The following is a 21029-nucleotide window of genomic DNA, read 5'->3' as shown; positions in this document are numbered from 1 at the left end:
TGTCTAAATACATTGTTATCCAGGAAAATAGAGTGAAATCAAAAGGTGACACGTTTCAGGGTCATTCAGCACTTACATTTCAGTCATAGTTTCGGGGAGATTTGCAGGTATTGCTGTCAGACCTTTGCCCCGGCAATCTACAATGCCGTTACTGCAGGTACACATGGCCGGGCAGGACCCAATGGAGAGAGAGCAGATCTGAGTACTAGAAGAATCTGCTTGACCTGCAATAGCGATAAATGAGATTTAAGACCAACACATCTTTATTTCACGTAATTTGCTGAAGGTTTATGGCACGTTAAGGGAATTCCAAACGCGAGAGGACTCAGTATATCTAAGAATATCCAATTACTTTTTTTTAAACTAGGGGACAGTAAGCAGTTGGAATTGTAGAAATTAGTCGGCTATTTAGCTAATTGAATAACTTATGCATGCAATTCTTGAAGATTAAACTGTAAAAATGACTATTATGACTATTATAGCTGGATGTTGCATAACATTGCACCTTCATCAGGATTACTTTTTTTAAATTACATTTAATTAATTAAATTCATGTAAACTGATATGTATATTTAAATATTTCATTACTAGTATGTTATCATTCGAAAGTGCTCTTTACCCAACAAATGTTAACATTGCAGATTTAAAGCTGAAAGTGTGTTAGCTTGTAACCGTAAGCAGTTTTCTTTTGCAAAATGCATCTGGATATAGAGACATAACACACCGCTTCCATAACTTAGCAGTACAGTAAAGAATGCAATAGTAATGTTACTCTATTTTATATTGCGTAAATCCAAAACCTTATGTAGGAGGAGAAATAAACCCCAGGTGAATTTGAACCACAAATGCTACTGAGTATTTATAAAAATGATTTTGCTTCTCTGAAATTCTGATTAGTAAAACCCAAATACAACTGATGAATGATCAGACACACCTAATGTGGGAAGGTTTGAAAAAGGGAGAATTGGGAAAAGTCCCATGACTGTGATGGATAAAAGTAGCACTATATGCTGCTTATGCGATTTATAACACATCTATTTAAGTATAGATAGAAGTGGCAGTATGGAAAGAAAGAAAAACAACAACTCAGTTATTCAGAACATAACTCACTCAACTGGTGGCATAAAAGTTTAATGAGTTTTCTCAAGATACCATATGGCACAGATAGGTGTCAGATTTTCAATTAATTAAAGTGATGCAGTATTCGTGGCTTTGTGTTAGAAATAGGACAATTACACAATAAAACAAACTGGAAAGCAAGCACATGCTGCTACCAGCACATAAATATTGTATTTCAAAGGTTTGAAATTGATTCATGACTGGCTTCTCTTTAGCTAAAACCATTCATTCATTCCAACAAACACAACTAACAAGTCACGCCACAGACCTGGTGTCCAACATGTTGTATGTGGAAGTTTCAGAATAAGCAGATTATGAATGTCTAAAGCAGGGGTGGGCAGCTCCAGTCCTCAAGGGCCACCAACAGTTCAGGTTTTCAGGATATCCCTGCTTCAGCACAATTGACTCAATCAGTGGCTCAGTCTTTGACTGAGCCACTTGTGCTGAAGCAGAGATGTTCCGAAAACCTTAACTGTTGATGGCCCTTGAGGACTGGAGTGGTTCACCTCTAGTCTAAAGACACCGTACATCTCTCTTTCTGGTTATATTGGGAAATTGTGACTGCATCACTCACTTCTTACATGACTGAATTCTCCGATATGGGGGATTTAATAGCTATTAAACCTATCCTAAATTATGTAACAAAAAAGAAAAAATGCTAGAGGATTGAAGAGTTATTTCAATTATTCTATCTCCAATATTGTTTATTCATTGAAAGTGCTTGTTGAAATAAATGCCAATAATAGCCTTGCAAGTAATGTCTCTGTAGAGGAACTCGTTCTCTCTAAGAAACATTGTTTTTCCCCCCATCTGTACACCTTCTTTTTCCTTAACACTCAAGCCTTCTTATACTGTGTTCATATATATGTAATATTCCATCATATTGACTCAGATTGATTCATCCTAGTGGGAGGTCTGGGCTACATACTTTCACCCCAGCAGCAGCTGTTGTTCATCTGCTCCCATCCTATAGACTACCAAGCTGCTTGTTCTTCCATAGAAGTGTGCATACACTACCGACACACTTTATTGAAGTGTGGTCGGTACCGCAAGCCGGGAAATCTCCCGGCTTGCTAGTGGCCGCCCCTCGGCGTGCCGCGCGTCATAGACGCGCGGTCACGCGTCATCGGGAGCGTGCGCCCCCTGCACGCGCGTCCAGGGGCTCCCCGAGGGAGCCCTGGTGTCCCGCGATCGCGGGACAGCGGCAGGGGGTTCCGGGGGACCCGGCGGACCCGGCAGCGGTAGGGAGAGCGCCCCGATCGGAGGGCGCTCTTCCGCTGCTTCGGCGTGCGCCCGTCACTCTCGGGCGCGCGCCAGGCTACTGCTGCGGCACAGAACGGGCAAATGCTCGAATAAACTGTGCCGCAGCAGTATAGTGTGTGAGACTCAAGTTACATCAATAAACCAATTCCTAAGGGAGCACTGCATGCTGTCCTTATTTCCAGTTATCCCAGAGTGCCTGCCACTATTAACCCTTTTACTGCCCGAGGGGTCAGCAACATGCCCCATTGGCTAGCGAAATGGTCAAGTGTCAGTTACTTTGTAAACCATCCTATCACAATATATGTGTATGTGCCTTTATTGTATTATAATTCCCTGTATTCTGTTGTCTATTATGCATGCAATCATTGGCACCATATAAATAAAAATATATAGCAAATAAAAAGATCACTTTCGCCATTATCACCTAGCATACAGTGCTTCCACTGCAGCAAGGGATTCTGGGAAATGACATGCAAATGAGCACACTGTCACCTTTTAATGCACCGAGCATAAGCTTATAATGGTTCCATGTAAAAATGGATTTGAGGCAAAAGGTGACACTGTGTGCTTATTTGCATGTAATTTCCCAGAATCCCATGCTGCAGTGGAAGCATTGTATGCTAGGTGATAATGTTGAAAGGCGGGGTTACAGACCTGTCTGAGACATGTGAATGTGCTCACAAGTGTATTTTTATTTGCTGTATGCTTTACGGTGGAGGGTTTTTGTCACCTTTTTCACCCACCATAACTTATCTAACGTGTAATAAAAATATACATATATACATTTCTCCTATTTTATTTGGGCTTATCATTAAAAGCCCTACCCAAATATTCCTGTGTCCAGTTGTCATGTGGTGGTATAATGGTTCAGAGTAGCACTACATTTTGACTTTTAAGCTTACATTTTGACATCTTTAAAAAAAACCCATAAGGAACCCAGATTTTCTTGGCTCACGGGGAAGCTGCACCACCAAGAGGAGATGGAAAATCCAACACACCAACAACTAGCTTTGATTTATAGGTGGTGATGAATGGCGTCGGAGTAAAAAAAGACTGATATCATCCACGAAAAGATAGTATGTCCCAGAGTGCCAACCTCTCTTCCATGCAGTCAATTATATTTTACAACTTTAATGTACCGGCAGCAGGAATAGTTATTGTAGCGTTCAGGTCTTTATTGGTGCACATCAAAGAATACATAACAGGACAGGGGATCGGTGAGAAATTGTAATTTTTCATTGGTGCGAAGAACAGATATCAACACTATAGCAAACCGCCTGACCTGAGCAGCTGAACTCATTCTTCTGGACCTCTGCCACGTTGAGGCCACGGAGCTGAGGTGGCCCGGTGCACTGCGTGAAGAGTCCAATGGTTGGCCGCTGGCGAAGCCACTGAGACAGCCAGGCCAAGTGACAGTCACAGAACAGGTTATTAGAATGCAGACGGCTGGAAGCAAGAACAAAGATAAGTCAGTGACCACAAGCATCTGTATAATGAGGAGTTTATTAAGTCGCAAAGGGGGATTCACAATTGGAAATGGTCACATTTTTGTTGGCGGATCTGGATCTGTCCCGGATCGGCCGGTTCCTTTGGTCTGCGGATTTTTTTTACACTGACAATCTGTCCGCAAAGTTCGCAACCCGCTGACGGATTTTAAGAATCCAATTGCTGATTGTTAAAATCCACCAATGGATTGTATCCAGTAGCGGTTTTAGATGAATCCGCGCGGATTGAAACTGGAACAATCCGTTGGCAGATTTTACACCGCGGAACGGATTTTGAATGGAAAATTCGGAGAAATCTGGGAAACTGCTTTGGATTGGTTCGAACATCTCTATTCCCAGTGCTCCCATAACAAGTACTGGAGCTCACTCCGTGTGAACTGCCATGGACTTGACCTGCTAACGGAGCTTCATGAACACCCCTCAAAATAGCATGTAATAAATCAAAAAGTGTTACATCAAAAAAAAATACAATCCTTACATTACTTTGGAGTTTATGAACTTATGAGTTTCTACCTGGTACTACTGTACTTCTCCTCGCCAGTATTCATTTTATTTATATAATGCTTTGCTCAGCTTCTCTTTACATTTTTATTACCATCCTGTTACAGTCTAATGTACCTGATGTTCCATTGCCAGTAAATGTGGAGTGGACCAATCTATTCCTCATGCAAACAATAAAATCAATTCATTTAAAAACAGTAGCTGGAAGATGTAGGGAATATTCCATATTGCAGAAAAGATGGAATCAACCAGGGCTTGTATTAGATATAGCTCATTCGTATCATTCATGACCTTTCCATTTGCTCTATTCAAGGTGATATATTCTGTTCCTAAAATGTCCATCTCCCAGCACCGTAAAGATTTCTTATTTTGTTTTCCACTGACCCAGCTTAATGAAAGATAATAATCGAATATATATATATAAGAGACTACAACATTGAGGCTGTCAGCTGGTTCTTACTGAACAATAAAGCAGAGGGAAGTTATTACATTTCACCTGGACATGCTATTCAAATAACATCTGAATAAACTGGAGAACTTCTTACGCAGAATCTCCAACCCATTCTATTTCCAAGCCACAAAATCCCTTTACTTACAAAGTCCGTAGTTTGGGCATGTGGTTAAAGCTGGAGACTGGAATTGTGGTGACGTTGTTGTTGTTGAGCGTTCTGCACCAAGGGGGGGGGGGGGGTGGCGGGGGAAAAAAAAAAAACATTTTAATTACACTGAGCTCAAATTAAAAGCAAAAGTCAAAAATGTGCATCCTAAGCGGGTGTACTTGCTAGAGGGAAGATTTGTATGCTTCTTGTGCTGTTTCCCCAGCAATCCCAGAGATTACTCAGAGCTCCAATTCCCAGGATATCTTTACACATAAGAAACAAACACAACCGCCAGCAATTTAGCATCAATCTATTTAATGAAAGTAAATGTGTTTCATTTAGTTCTTGTTTGGAAGAAGCAAACATGAAATAATTGACTGGTAATCAAAAATGCATTCTATCATACAAAACAGAACCTATATTAGGATGTTCATACATTTGGACACATAGTTCCCCAGGTTATTTTTTACTCATAAGACAATGCCCCAAAAATATGTACTACCCATTATATCACTGCTTTGTCCTCTATTCATGATGTTGTGAAGCTATCATCCCCTCGTTTGGGAACATTTCAGCCCCATTCATTTAAACAGCTGTGAAGCGGTCAACTCCTCTCTTGGGAAGATTTTAATTAATTTAAATGGAACTAAAATCTTCCTACGATAGGGGAAGATGGCTTCACAGCATACTGAATAGGGACTGTAGTACATGAAGTAAAGTTACCATAAAACTATGCAAATTAACTATTAATATGTCTCAACCACCAACATATGGTGGAAAATAAACAATGAAACCTATTTAGTCTTTAATTTGTCCTTAGTAATAAAATCGTTGCTCCTCTCTTTGGATAATTGTGTAAATCAAAGCAAAAACTTTTGGATAATTCATGTTGCATTGTATACTTTAGTGTTTAAAAATATTTCCAGATAATGGACAAGTCTATCAAATTAGCAATTCTCAAGATCGAAAAGTTCAATGGTGAATATGTTAGCTCCAGACTTACAGGGAGTCAAAAAGAATTAAGGGAATTTGCTACCTACATAGTTAGGCTGGTGAGTAACTAGTTACCATATGAAGTGAGGCATCAAGTTAACATGTAAAACCATGAAATTGATGCATGCACTGAACCAGGTAACCTCAAGATGTTACGCTTTAAGTCAGATGGTTAACCACATGTGTGGCTCGCACTTTGCACGTATTGTCTTCATTTCCAGAAGCTGAAATTGGATAAACGATGGGGAAACGCTATTAGACTGACAACACATAGTCATGCGATACGTACAGCACTTCCAACCCTCGCAGAGCCCGGAAGGCTCCGTCTTCAATACAGCTGATCTGGTTCTTGTCCAATTGGCTGTCAAGGAAGGAGTATATTAACACATTGCATCTTAAGTTACTGGCTGCATAGTAAGATGAATTTATAATGAACAAGCTTTCATGAGAACTGCAACGGCCATTTGACACGAACACAAAACATTTTAGCATCATTATGTAAAACATGTACATCATATGGTTATGGTAAAACAGCCCGTACTGCCTCAATGCTTGTAAAGAACAATGAAGAATAAAAATGTCCCTTCCAAACTGAATCCATTTTGCCTTATTAAAGAAGGCTCAAAGCAACCAACAGCACTACAGTCATCGGCCATTGACTTGAATAGCAGTTGGCACTTTGGATATTATCTTGTCTTATTGTCTGATACTATATACATTACATATACTGATAGAAAATGACTGCAATCATTTGCTAAATAACTTTTGAGGTGCGTCTTGGCAGGTCCTTCATCTCTGCAGGAAGAAATCATAAGCGCTATGTACATTAATGGCGCTATATAAATAAAGACATACAATACAAAAGGACACCTGTAACTGGAGGGATGATTGTTAATGTTATACCTTGCTAAGGAACACAATGTACGCACTGAATTCCCAGCACTATCAGCTCCTAGCAGTTTCTTTATACATATCTTCAGGTGTCTGGTTTAACATTTAGTTTGAATAATTGGCCAGATTTCACCAACATAAAACAAGATGGTGGACAGAAGTCAGTAACACTTTTTCCCGTTAAGACCAGTCCACTTACAGGTTTTTAAGCTCTGTGGCCCCACGGAAGGTTTTCCTTGGAATTGCCTGGATAACATTTTCACTAAGGTCACTGAAAGATAAAACAAAAGAAAGCCATTGGAATACACAATCTATATTATACAGCTCTATAAACCTCAATGTCACTAAAGCAAGAATAAGCACGTCAAATCCATGCCACTCACAAGCTAATAAACTGACTTTACAGAGACCGTGCAAACAGTATTTTAACAGATCACATTTGTATGTTTGTATCATCCCAGCTGAAGTTCCCAGGATTCCCAGATAGCAGATCAAGACCCGAGACAGTGAGAAATGACGCTCTGGTTACTTCCCTAATCATTTCAGGGAATCACCCTGGGATATACATATCATGGCAATGTTGGAGCAAAACTGACACAAGCACATCAAGATATCATAACTATGGATGGGCGAATTAATTTCCCAGATTTTCTCGCATTTCCCCCCTCAAATTTGTTTCGGGGTGTAAAATCCGCAAACGGCCGTGGTCGGTTTTAATCCAAACAGATACATCAAAAACCGCCATTGGATACAACCTAGGGATGGATCTGTAGAATCCGATCCGCGGATTCAGTGATCCGTTGGCGGATCCAAAGATTGGATTCTACAGATCAGACTACGGATTGTATTGGCAATAATAATTACAAATCCGCAATCGCGAATCGTCCTTTTTGAGGTTGATCCGCTGAAATCTGCGGAGCAAAGGAACCGGCAGATCCGCTGCGGATCCAAATTCGCCCCCATAATTCGCCCATCTCTCATCATAGCACTTTGCCAAAGATATTGGGAATGTCAATAGGATGGGTGAGGAGTAAATTACATGATACACACATCCTAAAGGGGGGAATCGCCAGCGAATACCAAAAAAAGCAATGTCTTTATCAAATCATTCCAGAAAACAGCATGGGACCTAAACAAGTATTACTACTCAAAGCCATAGGATGTTCTTTCTCTGATAAAGCTGGTTTTGTCTTTGCACTACTTTTGTAGCTTGGAGACTTACATTAATGATGGTTTAGGAACAAGCAATTGCCTATGCTACCTGTAAACATAGGCTAGTGATAGTGACTAATTGTGAGCATTCTGCATCAACTCTCCACAGTTGCTGAATTTCAACATGTAATGAATGGATTTAGTAATAAAGGCAGTAGTAGTTTCTGTGCTTTCAGAGCAACTCCATTATATGGTGAACCAGGAAATTATGCTAAATGCTTTATGGCTGTCTTATTTATATTATCATAAAACAGTGTAAGCCAGGGGTGGCCACCAGCAGGTCAGGTTTTCTGGATATTCCTGCTTCAGCACAGGTGGCTCAATCAGAGTCTCAGTCGAATGGTTAATCTGGGTTTCTTGGCGCGAGGGAAATATAATCTGTGCACCACTTGTTTCCTCCTCCCCAAAATGCAACGGACACTGAGCAAAACAGGCCCCAGCTACTTTGACACACTGATGCTAAAAGACTCAGGATGCCATGCTCCTCTGCAATTTCAATGTAATTGTTGCCCTGACTTAAAGGAGAAATCCATGCAATATGTGTTATTTTAAATAAATCAGTTCTGTAGTATTAGATAATACTTACTATATATTTTTTAATTCAACTCAATGCCATTTTTAATGAGTTTTAATATACTGAGCATCCTTTGATTTCTATAGCAGGTTTAGCACACTTCCCCAGCAGTGCAAGATCTTTGTAACATGTTCCTGTTTCTGATAAATTTGTTGCCAATATTCCCAGCAGTTTGAGCTGCAAACTGTAACAATAGATAATGTTACCTGTGTAATATAAGAATACATTGTAGCTGCTGAGTTACACTGACTGAAAGATTGATTGAAACTGAAAGGCAGCCATTTAGTGAACCCTGGGAAGCAGGATCTTTGCTGATCGATTAACGGGAGATTGAATCAGCAGTTTTGGTAATTAGTTTTCAATAATGGTAAATCGAAAGCTGCATTATATTAAAACAAATATATATATAAAGTGCCGCTTGGATTGCCTCTTTAAAGCTGCATTCCAAGTTGAATACAGACCTTGTTTTAACATGGGTGGGACACAGGAGGTCTCCGGAGCTGAATCGTTCTGATTTCAACCCTCTGGTTTCTGAGATACTTAACGGGGAAAGTGGCCCGGTACTTCAGGCTTGTTTAAATCCATCACACCATGCGGGCCAATAGGAAGCCAGGATAGATGACATTGTGGCTTCCTATTGGCCGGCGTGACTCAGGAGATTTAAACCTCGATTTGGTTTCCCGTGCTTCAGATCCATGTCAACAAGGGCAAAGAAAACAATTCTGTAGGGGACGCTGCTCCTTTAAAGGCACCTGCTCAGTCTAACAAGGAACCGATACTGATTGCAACTAGCTTACTATTGATTTGGCTAAATTACCTCCGCTTTGTTTGCTGAGTCATGCACTACCACATGTGTCCACCATGTGGCACTAACAGACTTTTCAATGTTGGTAGCTGAAAGCACACAGGGGTATTATTATAAATATTCCAAGTTCTTGCAAGATTTAAATATTTACCTTTCCAAAACGTTTGAAATCGTCCTTTTAATTTAAAAAAAAAGTGCAGCCTTAGGTTCACTGCTTCACGAGGACAAAAGCGTCCTCCTAAACACACGAGCACCCCGGCGCTACATAAAGTCAGCTGCAACGCTTGGTAAATCTTTGTCAATGGCGCTGCTTCTAAATCTCCTGTGTGGTTTAGGGTTTCCAGTAAGTGGCCACAAACAAGACGCCCTTTTAACACTGCAGCTCGCTGGCTCATCTTCCATATTAACTATTACAGAGAATGTTCTGTAGACTCAGTTTTTCCGGTTCATCTTTTAGTTTCTATATTGATATGGTTGCATTAAGCCCCTCCAATATCACAGGGATTCACAAATCAAATACTAATGACCAAAACCTGAGCTGGTTTGGGGGGCTGAGGCCAGGTTTATGAACTCCTAGCATAAAAAAGGCAGTATACTTTATTCAGCGGTAAAGCTTGCCTCCCAAAAAGGGCCTAGCTAGTGAAAATACGATTGAAATATATTCAATGTAATATTTTAAGATCTAACTGTAACGTTGCCCTGCTAACACAAGCTGGCAAACTGACCCGGCTCTAATCTTTTTCTTTTTACTGCACACTCTGCAAATATCTCCTGAGGAGAGGGAGAGGTGGACCCCCAAAAAAGGGGCCAGTGTCACCGTCTTCCTCCTCTTACTAATCCCAGATTCACACTTTAACCTGATTGAGTCTTGCCTTGTTTGGTCTTTCCTCTGTGTTCTCTGTTTGAGGGGATTAGGCTTGGTCTCGGCAGGGGGGTAATTGGCTTGTAGCAGCCCAGCATCCAGCTCTCTCCATGGTTCCATTCCTCTTGCTTGGCTGTATGCCACTGGACACAACCTTTATGTAGCACAGTTATAGATGAGAACACAGCCCAATACGTTCATGTCAATTCAAGAACTCTGATGGGGCTGTCTTCATAGGCCTACTTAACAGATTCCTATGGTGCATGTTGGATCGTAATACCTTTGTATCTCATACACAAACTTGATACTTTACCCTAATTGCACTCACTTCAATTCCGCAAAGTCCTAATTGCATCAATGTTAGATCCAATAAGCGGCCCTTCTAAATCGTAATGAAACTACAAAAAGAGACGTTGTGTTGTCCGAGACTGTGCATCCAGAAAAACAACGAGAGGACTGAGAACTTCAGTATCTTCTACAGCCGGAGCCAGCAGAGATGTCTCTATTACAATATGAAATAATTATCCCCATCATTTCCAGGACACGGTTGGCATTGACACGTCAACCCCATTTCCGCGCACAAAATATGGGAAATGATGAATACAAGTGTTATTTTACTTCATACTCACATTCATTGCTAATTTACACCGTACTTTTGTAAAGTGATCCTATAGTTACTGCGGGGGCTATGTATCCGATACTCCCAGCTACAAAACAGGGGCAGATACATTGCACAAGATTTATTAAGGAAAAACATTCCTATTGGAACCAATGGGATTTTCTAGATTGATACATCTCGTGCAGTGTTTTGGCACCAATTGTGCCTGGTTTTGTAGTCAGCAGACTTTGATAAATGTCTGTATATCTTTATTTATTCAGCACTATGCATGTACACAGCGCTTTACAGCAGTAGCACACATGACATAATAGGAATAAGCACTTCCTACATAAAAGTAGACATTTATAAAAAAGGAGTCCCTGCCCCGAAGAGCTTACAATCTAAGGGGCAAGTGGGGAGAACTTACAGAAGCAGTAGAAGGGTGTTATGGTGAGTGTGTTTGCAACCGGCCATGGTAAATGTATATGAGATGTATAGGTTCAGCCAACAGAGCTACCCAAATGCTTCATTAAAGAGATGTGTGTTAAGATGGGCCTTATACAGTAGGTAGATAGAGAGGGTGCCAGTCAGATATTGAGGGGAAGGGCATTACAGAGATGTGAGTGAGAAAGGTTTTAGGTGAGAGAGGGCTTTAAATACAAAAGGGGTAGAGAGAAGACATCTTTGAGCAGAATACAAGACTCGGGCAGGTGTATAGCAAGAAATTAGGGCTGAGATGTAAGGAGGAGCAGAGGAGTGTACAGCCTTAAAAGAGAGAGAGAGACAATTTTGAAAGTAATACGGAATTTAATTGGAAGCCAGGAGAGACGCAGAGACAGATTCAGGAGAGAGTAAAGCGATACTATCAGCAGCGTTTAGGATCAATTGTAGGGGAGACAGGTGAGAGGCAGGAAGGCCGGACAGCAAATAACCCCGATCGAATTTAAATGAATTGTTGACTGTTTCCATTAAATTGTAACTTCAGCTAGGAATATGCAACAAAACCATGAACATAGTGTGATTAGAATGGAAAGCAAATACTTGTCATCGCGTGTACCCGTCTGACACAGGGTCATATGACCTGAAACCGTATAAGATTACTATGTTCACCTGTCCGTTAGGGGGGTAACGTATTTACACCCCACCTCTGCTTAGAAAGCACATGGATGTGCAGAGGAAGCGATGTTTGTTGACGCTATGTTTTGCTCATGTATGTTATGCTGATTTCTTTTCTTTTTGTAATACTGTGATTTGTTTTTAAATACATTCCGTTATTTCTTGTTGAATTTTTGAAGTGTGCCTGGCGTTACTGCATTGCTGTATACTGGAAAAAAATATCCAAAAAGCTAGAACATGTGTAAGCTTGATTCTATAGGAGCAGACACCCGTGGCAGCTATTTTATACTTTGAATGGGGGAATTTTCAGCTGCAAAACTGATTTCATGTTGCTCGTGGAATTAGTAATCCATTATAGCTAATTATGTATCCCAGAAATCGTTTCAACACATTCATGTACTATGATGTCAGAGGAATAGACTGGTGTGTTCAATGGTGTAAGCTGTATTCCCCAAAAGGCATCTGTCTGATGACCCGATGACAGCAATGCAAGTTGAGAAGTTCCTTCCAGATGAGCGCTTTGATTTGGATATTAGATAAGAAGGATGAAATAGTTTGTGGATATCTTTGGGAGCTGTGAGCCGGGCTCCCACTGCACGGCTCTGTCTGCATTACTTTGAAGATTCCCTTTTGGAATGAGAGGCTGCAGAAAATCTATTCTTCCTTCTTGATATGCGAGTCAGTGGGAGCCCCAGGTGCAGGAGACGTGGGTGAGGACTCAGACAATCAATACAGAGGTTAAGCTTCGGATTTTAAAGAGAGAAAGAGAGAGAGAGAGAGAGAGAGAGAGAGAGAGAAAAAAAAGGAGCAGAAAGAGGAACTTAAAGAAACGAAGGAAAGTTCTGAAAGTGGAACATTTGAAGGGCAATAAACAAACTGGTCTGTAATATGATATTTGTTTGTGTTTAGAGCTAGCACCGTAGAAGCATTATGGCTGCGGTCCCAGTCAGCACTGTGGCATGCGCGCCCGGCGGGGGGTAAGGGGGTGCGGCGCGTGCACAGCGCTAACCGCGATCTGCGGTCCTCTGGGGAGAGAGAGAGATTGCGACAGGAGGGGGCGTGGTGGGAGTTTTGCGGGGGCGTGGCCATGACCTACCGTGGCTGGTTCACTCTCATTGGGTGAACCGCGGGCGGGGGCGTGGCCACGCCTCCGTCGCCAGTTCTAAACACTCAATTTCATTGAGTTTCAAAAACCTGGCAGTACAGTGCGGCTGCACCTTCAGCGGGAAGGTGCGTACTGGGCCCAGCCCCATTGAGGGGCGGTGCTTATACGCACAGCGCACGCCGAGGCAGGCGCTGGAGCAGTTACTGGGACCGCAGCCTAAAGCAGCAATACAAGTTTCATTTATTGTTTTTTTCTTTTAATTACAGGATTGAAACAGGGGGTCTCTGGAGCTGAACTGTGTTACTTTCAGCTACGGGGACCCTGTACCTCCAGAAATACTTACCTCCGTAGGGGGTGCCGGTATCTCTGTAGCCAGGGAACTGTGTGCCTAACGAAATGGCGACGTTTAAAAGTCCCGCAGGCCAATAGCAAGCCACGATGTCATCCCTCGCGGCTTCCTATTGGCTGCGTGACCAGGACATTTAAACTCCACAGAGATATGGAGGAATCTTGGCAAACAGGGACTCCCTGGAGCTGAAATGAACACAGGTCAGCTCCTGAGACCTCCTTGCTTCAATTCTGTAATAAAATAAATTTAAAAAAAACAATACATGAAAGCTGTATTGCTGCTTTAAGCAATAATATCCAATTAGTTACACGACCCCGATCAGTAGCAGAGCACAGCAAGTTACAGTACCAGCATATTAACTTCTTCACTGCCAGAGACGTCTCCAGCACAGTGAGCCCTGCACCGCTGGCCGCAGAGAGCGTAATCACAAACACAACAGGCAGTATAGGAATATCACACTTTTTTACTGGCTGAGAGAATTTTTGTTGGACTAACAGAAAAGTTCTAGCATTCTGCACTGTAGCATCACTAACAAACTCATACTCTCCCTTCTAAGACAACACGTTAAGACAAATAGGCAAACGTCTTTTGATTGATTAAGTGGTTGACGCAGCACTAGAGAACAGGAGTACCAATCAAGGTGACCCGTTGTGAGATGATGTGGCTCGCTATGTCGGGAACAGTCCTCAGGTCAACAGCTTCGCTATGTCGGGAACAGTCCTCAGGTCAACAGCTTCAAATGACAACTGGGGAAGATAGCATGAAGGTGTGGAGAGGCTCGGAGACATCAGTGAAGACAGGCTAATGGAAATCGATACAGCAATCAGTGATTGCATTACCTAAGGACAGACGCTATCAAATGAGCTTTGCTTTCAGTGTGTTGTTCTGTCAGAGAGCTGATGACAAAGCACCATCGCTGAAAGACAACAATGCTTCTTCATATCACCTTCTGGGGTTTTTGTTTTGTTTTTTTTTCTAAACTGGGACAGAATTGTCATCCGAAGACAATTTCTTTACAACTGGCTTTTTCCGGGGATCTGAAAAATAAGTATGCTGGGTATGTTTGTCCAGAACAGTAGGAGGTTTAATAAGGACAAGCCCATACACTTCTTATTTCTAATGTTCCTTAATAAGTTCATAGAGACATACCCTCTCTGTACTATTTATATAGCCTTTTCTGGTCAGTTTTTATCCCTGTTGGCCTGTGTTACCCGAGCTAACGATAATTGAACCATTAGGTGATTTACTAATGAAAAAACAAGTGTTTCTTATGGGCGTATTCCCTATTTTGCCGGTTGTAATGTTGACCTTTGCACCTTTCAAGTCCTTGCCCCTTCTTTAAAAAACCCCAATCTACCAATAACCACTGTCCACAGCTTTAGATTAAACCATAACAGCCATTACACATATAATAACCTTGATCCTGGTCAGCACGTAGCCCCCAAACCTGTAGCCTCTTAATGCTCACCCCCGCTGCTGACCCAGTGAGCCCTCTCGGGTCCAAAAGCCCGGGTCCCTTTTAGGACATACTTCGGCCCGCCACACCTGACCCGGACCTAGGACCACTTCCCGAACCACCATTCACATTCAATAAACCCACCACCTGGGCAAAACGGACCGGTTGGCGCCGCTCCAGCTGGGGCAAAGTTATACAAGATACACTCAACAGCAAACACGGCTCAGTATCCTCATGTATCTTAATGTTTCTCTTTGGAAAAAAATTATATTAATAATAATATGGAGGAGGAGCGGCTCAGTGAGTAAAGACACTGACTGCCACTGAGTTTGGAGCAGGGCAACCTGGTTCAATTCCCAGTATCAGCTCCTTGTGACCTTGGCTAAGTCACTTTATCTCCCTGTGCCTCAGGCACCAAAACACAGATTGTAAGCTGCATGGAGTAGTACTGTGTCTGCAAAATGTCTCTGTAAAGCGCTATGTAAAACTAGCAGCGCTATACAAGAACAAACTATTATTATGTATATATATACAAATAACATCATTTAAATATTAATAATTGACCCAACAATTAATTCTTTACCCCATTTACCCTCCCACTCAACCGTTTAACGGCCCTTCGCTGGCTACACAAGCGGAGGGTGGCTGGGATTCTTTTTGGTAGGTGTGCAGAATAAGGAAGAGTGTAAGTAGGAGACTGAGACACCTTCATATCGCCTCCCCTGAATCCCGCCTCTTCCTCCTTCGTCCCTCACCTTAACCCGTAACTACCCTGTGGCACTCACGCCATGACACCCTTACCTTACATGTCAGGGTTAACTTTATACAGCTGAACACCTTTATTTTGCCCCTTTCTTTGTTCGTCACATTATATGTAAAGAGCTTAACTTGAGTGCACTGCATAATATTTTACCAGCTTTGATTGAATAGTATTACTGTAGGTCAAAGTAATGGAAGATATATATATTTTTTATTTTTTGATAGGTAGATTTTTGATAGTGTGTGTGTGATATATATCTATATCTATAGCCATTTAGATAGATAGATAGTATTAATACCACAAATAGGGTTGCTAGGTGGCTTTTCCAAAAATCACTCTTTGATAAAGCGCCTAGAGCATGTAACATGTAAGAGGACTATTTTTGTGACTGCAATGTTGCCAAGTGGTTCCGTGAATAAAACCTATTTTTATTAGCGATTCCAGTCTCCCCCCCCCCCCCCCCACCATGTTTCTGGAGCACTGCTCTCCTTTTTCCTGCGTGTCAGGAGATCTACCATCTCCCTTCCCTTTGGAGACCGCACACCCACGGAGTCCGGATCCAGCGGCGACAGCGGGTCCCCTATCGAGCACTAGCACGGGACTTTTGAGTTTCGCAACTTCTCCAAAAATATTGCACATAATGGTGAAAGGTGCGACACACCCACACTCCCCCCCCTCTCACCGCTCCATGCTGTTTCCTCTTCTCCTTGGCCCCACGCTCAGACTCCGACACCTCCTACTGGTTGGCTGCATTGCCCTGTAGCATCAGCCCCCAATCAGGATGGAGGAAGCTGCCCTGCTTGGGGAATCCCGTGGCCTCACAAGCCGGTCAGCTCACTATGTCTAGAGAGGTAATGCCGAACACATAAATGTCCAGTATTACCTCAAAATTTTTTACTGGACTGAGTGTCCACATACAGGACAGTATGGTTTAATACTGGACACCTGGCAACCCTAACAACAAATAGTTAGGGAATAGTAATAGTGATATTAAGGAACATGTAATATATTAAGTATATGACTATATATTTACCATATATAGATATATACGTGTGTGTATGTGTGTATATATATATGTAGCCAGGGTCCCTCCAGTCCCCCTGACTCCCGGTTCTCTTCTCCCTTACCTCCAGTGTTGCGGGGGCGCTGCGGGGGCGAGCGCATCGCCGGGGGCTCCCGGTGGCTGCTGCGGCAGGACACCGCCATGTTTAATGTGTCCGCGCATGCACGGAGGCGATCCAGTGGCCAAGTTGTGGCTGGCGCAAGGTTCGCGCATGCACAGGAGGTGGTTGGAGTTGCGGCGGCCATTACAGTTAGTGTAGGGGCTCTTGGAGGTTGCGCATGCGCAGGTAGGGCTAGCGGCGGCCATTACACACTTGCGCAGGCGCAGTGCAGATCGCGCACGTGGCCCCAATGTTAAAGAGGGCCATGGGGAACTACAACCACCAGGATGCTTAGGGGCAGGTAGGTCACCTGATGCCAGGGAGCCAATGGGGCTTACAGCTTCCCCTGAGGAAAGGGATACATTGTTGTGCGCTGAGTCAGTGAGTCAGTAGGAGCTAGGAGATACAGGGGAGGGTGTGTAGGTGCAGGGAGCAAGTGGCCCTTGCACAAGGCCAGAGACCCCCCTAGGCCCCAGATAGGCCCCAAGTCATTGTATAGTTTATGGCTGCTACAGGGACATGCCCTAGATAGGGAACGGATCCCCTTAGTAGTCCAGTATAGTCAGGGACATAGCTGTGTGCAATGTGGCCTGGCAAGTGAGGTCTGGGACCAGACCTGTCTCACTACAGATAAAGGGACTATCTGTACAGTGAGATCATTCTGTTGGAAGGAGGACGTCATCGCGGAGACTTCGGCGCTGGACACAGATGGGTCCTCTTCTGTTGTTCTGCTGTATCCGGGTGCAGGAGCCCCGGGTAGATACAGTCATCAAGTGCACCAACTTTAACACCTTGGAGTATTGTGGGACTCTTGTGGACTCTGTGTGAGTTACACAGTATTGGGAATAAGGTGAGGATACGGCCCTGCGAGATCTGGAGGATAGTTGTATTATTAGTGATCCATATAGATTGTTATGTGATGTGTTACACCTAGTTATGCTACCAGTAAAGCCCTTTCTATTTTTACTAATGTGTATGTGTTCATTGTAAGAGTATCCTGTGAGGCGCTGCTTCCACTCTGCTGGGATCACATACAGGTGGAGGCGCTGCACCATATGTAAGAGTAATTCACCCCAGGCTCCCAGCGTCGGAGGCTTAGGCTCCTGCGAGTCAACAGGTAAAGGGCAGCACCAGTAGCTATATACAGCTCACCCTCAGATCTCACTTAGGGGTGGGGGAAACAGGGCTACATATACATACATATATACATATATAGTAATATATGTAATATATTACATGTTCCTTAATATCACTATATACACATCTATACACACACACACACTGTCACACACACACACACACACACACACACACACACACACACACACACACACACACACACACACACACACACACACACACACACACACACACACACACACACACACACACACGTATTTATACGGGAACACCTGTTGAAAAACACTGCATTATAAGCATTACTCTATGGGGGCTATTTACTTACGGAGAGTTTTAGCGTTCACTCATTTTGCCAAGGGATGTTTTGTATCAAATGAACAAATAGAATAGTAAATGCTGTCTTAATTGTATTTTGTAACATATAATGATAACAAATGTAGTGAGAGCACAAGGCTTATTAATAAATAGGCTGTGTTTTCAATGTTAGTAAATGAAACAGAATATATATACTGTAGAATATATATTTCAACAGGGGTTCCCCCGGGCATCCCTAAAGGATTCCCTGCAATTGTCAGGTCATTTGAAAATTGTACCAAATACAGAAGAATTTACAATGCATGTGATCTCAGACGCGCTATTAGAGAGGGCTGGGGTTCCTTACAATGCATGTGATCTCAGACGCGCTATTAGAGAGGGTTGGGATTCCTTACAATGCATCTGATTTCAGAAGCGCTATTTGAGAGGGTTGGGGTTCCTTACAATGCATCTGATTTCAGAAGCGCTATTAGAGAGGGTTGGGGTTCCTTACAATGCATCTGATCTCAGACGCTCTATTAGAGAGGGTTGGGGTTCCTTACAATGCATCTGATCTAAGACGCGCTATTAGAGAGGGTTGGGATTCCTTACAATGCATCTGATCTCAGACGCGCTATTAGAGAGGGTTGGGGTTCCTTACAATGCATCTGATCTCAGACATGCTATTAGAGAGGGTTGGGGTTCCTTATAATGCCCTGATCTCAGACGCGCTATTAGAGAGGGTTGTGGTTCCTTACAATGCATCTGATATCAGACGCGCTATTAGAGAGGGTTGGGGTTCCTTACAATGCATCTGATCTCAGACGCGCTATTAGAGAGGGTTGGGATTCTTTACAATGCATCTGATCTCACACGCGCTATTAGAGAGGGTTGGGGTTGCACACAATTGCACAATATGGTTCCTTAACCAAACATTTTTTTTAAGCCCCCTACTCTAGAGCGAATGATTTTTACTGGCACCAACTCAAGCACATGTTCTTATTTTCCTTTGATTTTTTATCAGTGTGGGATCTTTCTGCCGGTTTGCTACTAGAACATATGAAACAGCTGGAATCATCCAAAACAAAATGTTGGGAAATCTTAAACGGTCACATTACATCACAGCTGCACTCACGTCTAAGTGAGTAACATGTCATTCGTATATTCTGTTGGATTGAGAATTTTTACTTCCAGTTGACTGACAATTCCCCATATGATATAGACACCTAACCAGAACCTAACAGCACATATGTAGCCTACTCACATTATATGCAATGACTTATTAAAACCCAACATGCTTTCCTTTACATTACACATGTAAGCAAAACCTTATGGGTTAGCGGAAATGGAAACTGCAAAGAAAACCCATTAGCTGTGGAAAGAGGTGGAATGGATTTCCTATTTAAGATGTGTTCATCTCCTGTTCATGTCGACTACAAATATCACTATGTTCACAAAATTGAAATGATAGCGTATTTATCTTTTGGGGATGAAAAGTAGGGTCACTTCAAACATAAGTATACCAATGACACACAGTCAATACCAGTGAAACAAGGCTGGAGTTTTCTCGTGGTTAGATGTAATCAGACCCGGTGAAGGCGATTAGGATTTAAAACAACCAGAGAGGATCTTAATCCCTAGGGAAAATCCCTAAGAAAAAAGAGTTTTGCAGTTAACTGACAGATACGAGCCAGATATGGTACATAAATAGGGACCACACACCACTATGTAGTCGATTTTGACTCCTACTTAATCCCTATTTGGTAAATGAATAGGGCTAGTGTTGTCTCTTTCTAATGCAGTAAGAGGGTGCTTCATGCATGGGATTCCCAGGATTGTATTGAGTAAAAGACTTTTGACTATAGAGAATTGGACAGCGAGTTCATCTTACTGCATCAGAGGAAGGGGATACCAATCCTATTTTCTTTGATAAATAAGTGTCTTTGTTAGCACCAAGACCCATATTTGCCAAGTGGTGCTATAAACACCTTCCAGCACCAGAAGACGCCTAATGTCCTATTCAAGTGAATGTGTCCTATAGAATAGCATCACTTAGCAAATATGGCCCTAGATCAGAAGTGAGCATTCATCCTCAGAATTGCTTTAGGTTGCAGCATGGTGTGTGGGGGATCGGTAATTTTGCCTTTTTAATACCTTGAGAAAACTTATTGTGAGTATCCTTCCAGTAGCTGAGAAATAACAGACTCTATAAGTTTGTTTTGATTGCCGTTCCACTGTATTCCCCTATCCTCAGTCATTCTATTTAATCCAACAGCCCATAAGTCAGACCTAGGCTGAGAAAGTCATGGGTGATCACATGAAAAGTACAAGCCTGAATCATCTTGGCTTACATTTCTCTGCCATATACCTGTATATGTTTTACTAGGGAACTTGAACCTCTGACGCGTAGACGGTATGCACCCATAAAGAGGCGCTCAAAAGAAGTCTTTTTGCATTTAGGTTCATGTTTAAGAATGAAAATGTATTCATCTTAAAAAACGAATATGTTTCATTGTATAATATAAGATGTCCCCTTTTATTCCCATTCCTGAAATCTCCCTCTCATTAAATAATACAATTGAAAGTAGCCTCAACAAACAAACCAGTTCTGCCATGCTGCTTAGATACAATGCCCATTCAGTGCACCTTCTAGCCTATAGGTTCCTAACCTTCTCCTATACTGGGACTAGCAAACACTATACTCATGATTGTAATCTATCTACT

At 42.4% G+C, this 21029-nt stretch overlaps 1 protein-coding gene across 1 annotated transcript in view; it reads right to left on the bottom strand.

Annotated features, from left to right (window-relative positions):
- The window catches only part of SLIT1 (slit guidance ligand 1), a 259749-nt gene that overhangs the window by 84939 nt on the left and 153781 nt on the right, over positions 1-21029 (bottom strand). Inside the window, exons 5-9 of the mRNA XM_075612392.1 lie at positions 7071-7142; positions 6270-6341; positions 4985-5056; positions 3665-3828; positions 77-224 (exon numbers count right to left, since the gene is read on the bottom strand). Of these exons, the coding sequence (XP_075468507.1) occupies positions 77-224; positions 3665-3828; positions 4985-5056; positions 6270-6341; positions 7071-7142 (528 nt within the window). The remainder of the gene's footprint in view (positions 1-76; positions 225-3664; positions 3829-4984; positions 5057-6269; positions 6342-7070; positions 7143-21029) is intronic.

Source organism: Ascaphus truei, chromosome 8, assembly GCF_040206685.1.
Source record: "Ascaphus truei isolate aAscTru1 chromosome 8, aAscTru1.hap1, whole genome shotgun sequence".
Taxonomy (NCBI): domain Eukaryota; kingdom Metazoa; phylum Chordata; class Amphibia; order Anura; family Ascaphidae; genus Ascaphus; species Ascaphus truei.
The sequence above is the reverse complement of the archived record's forward strand: the minus strand, read 5'-3'. Positions and strand labels throughout refer to the sequence as shown.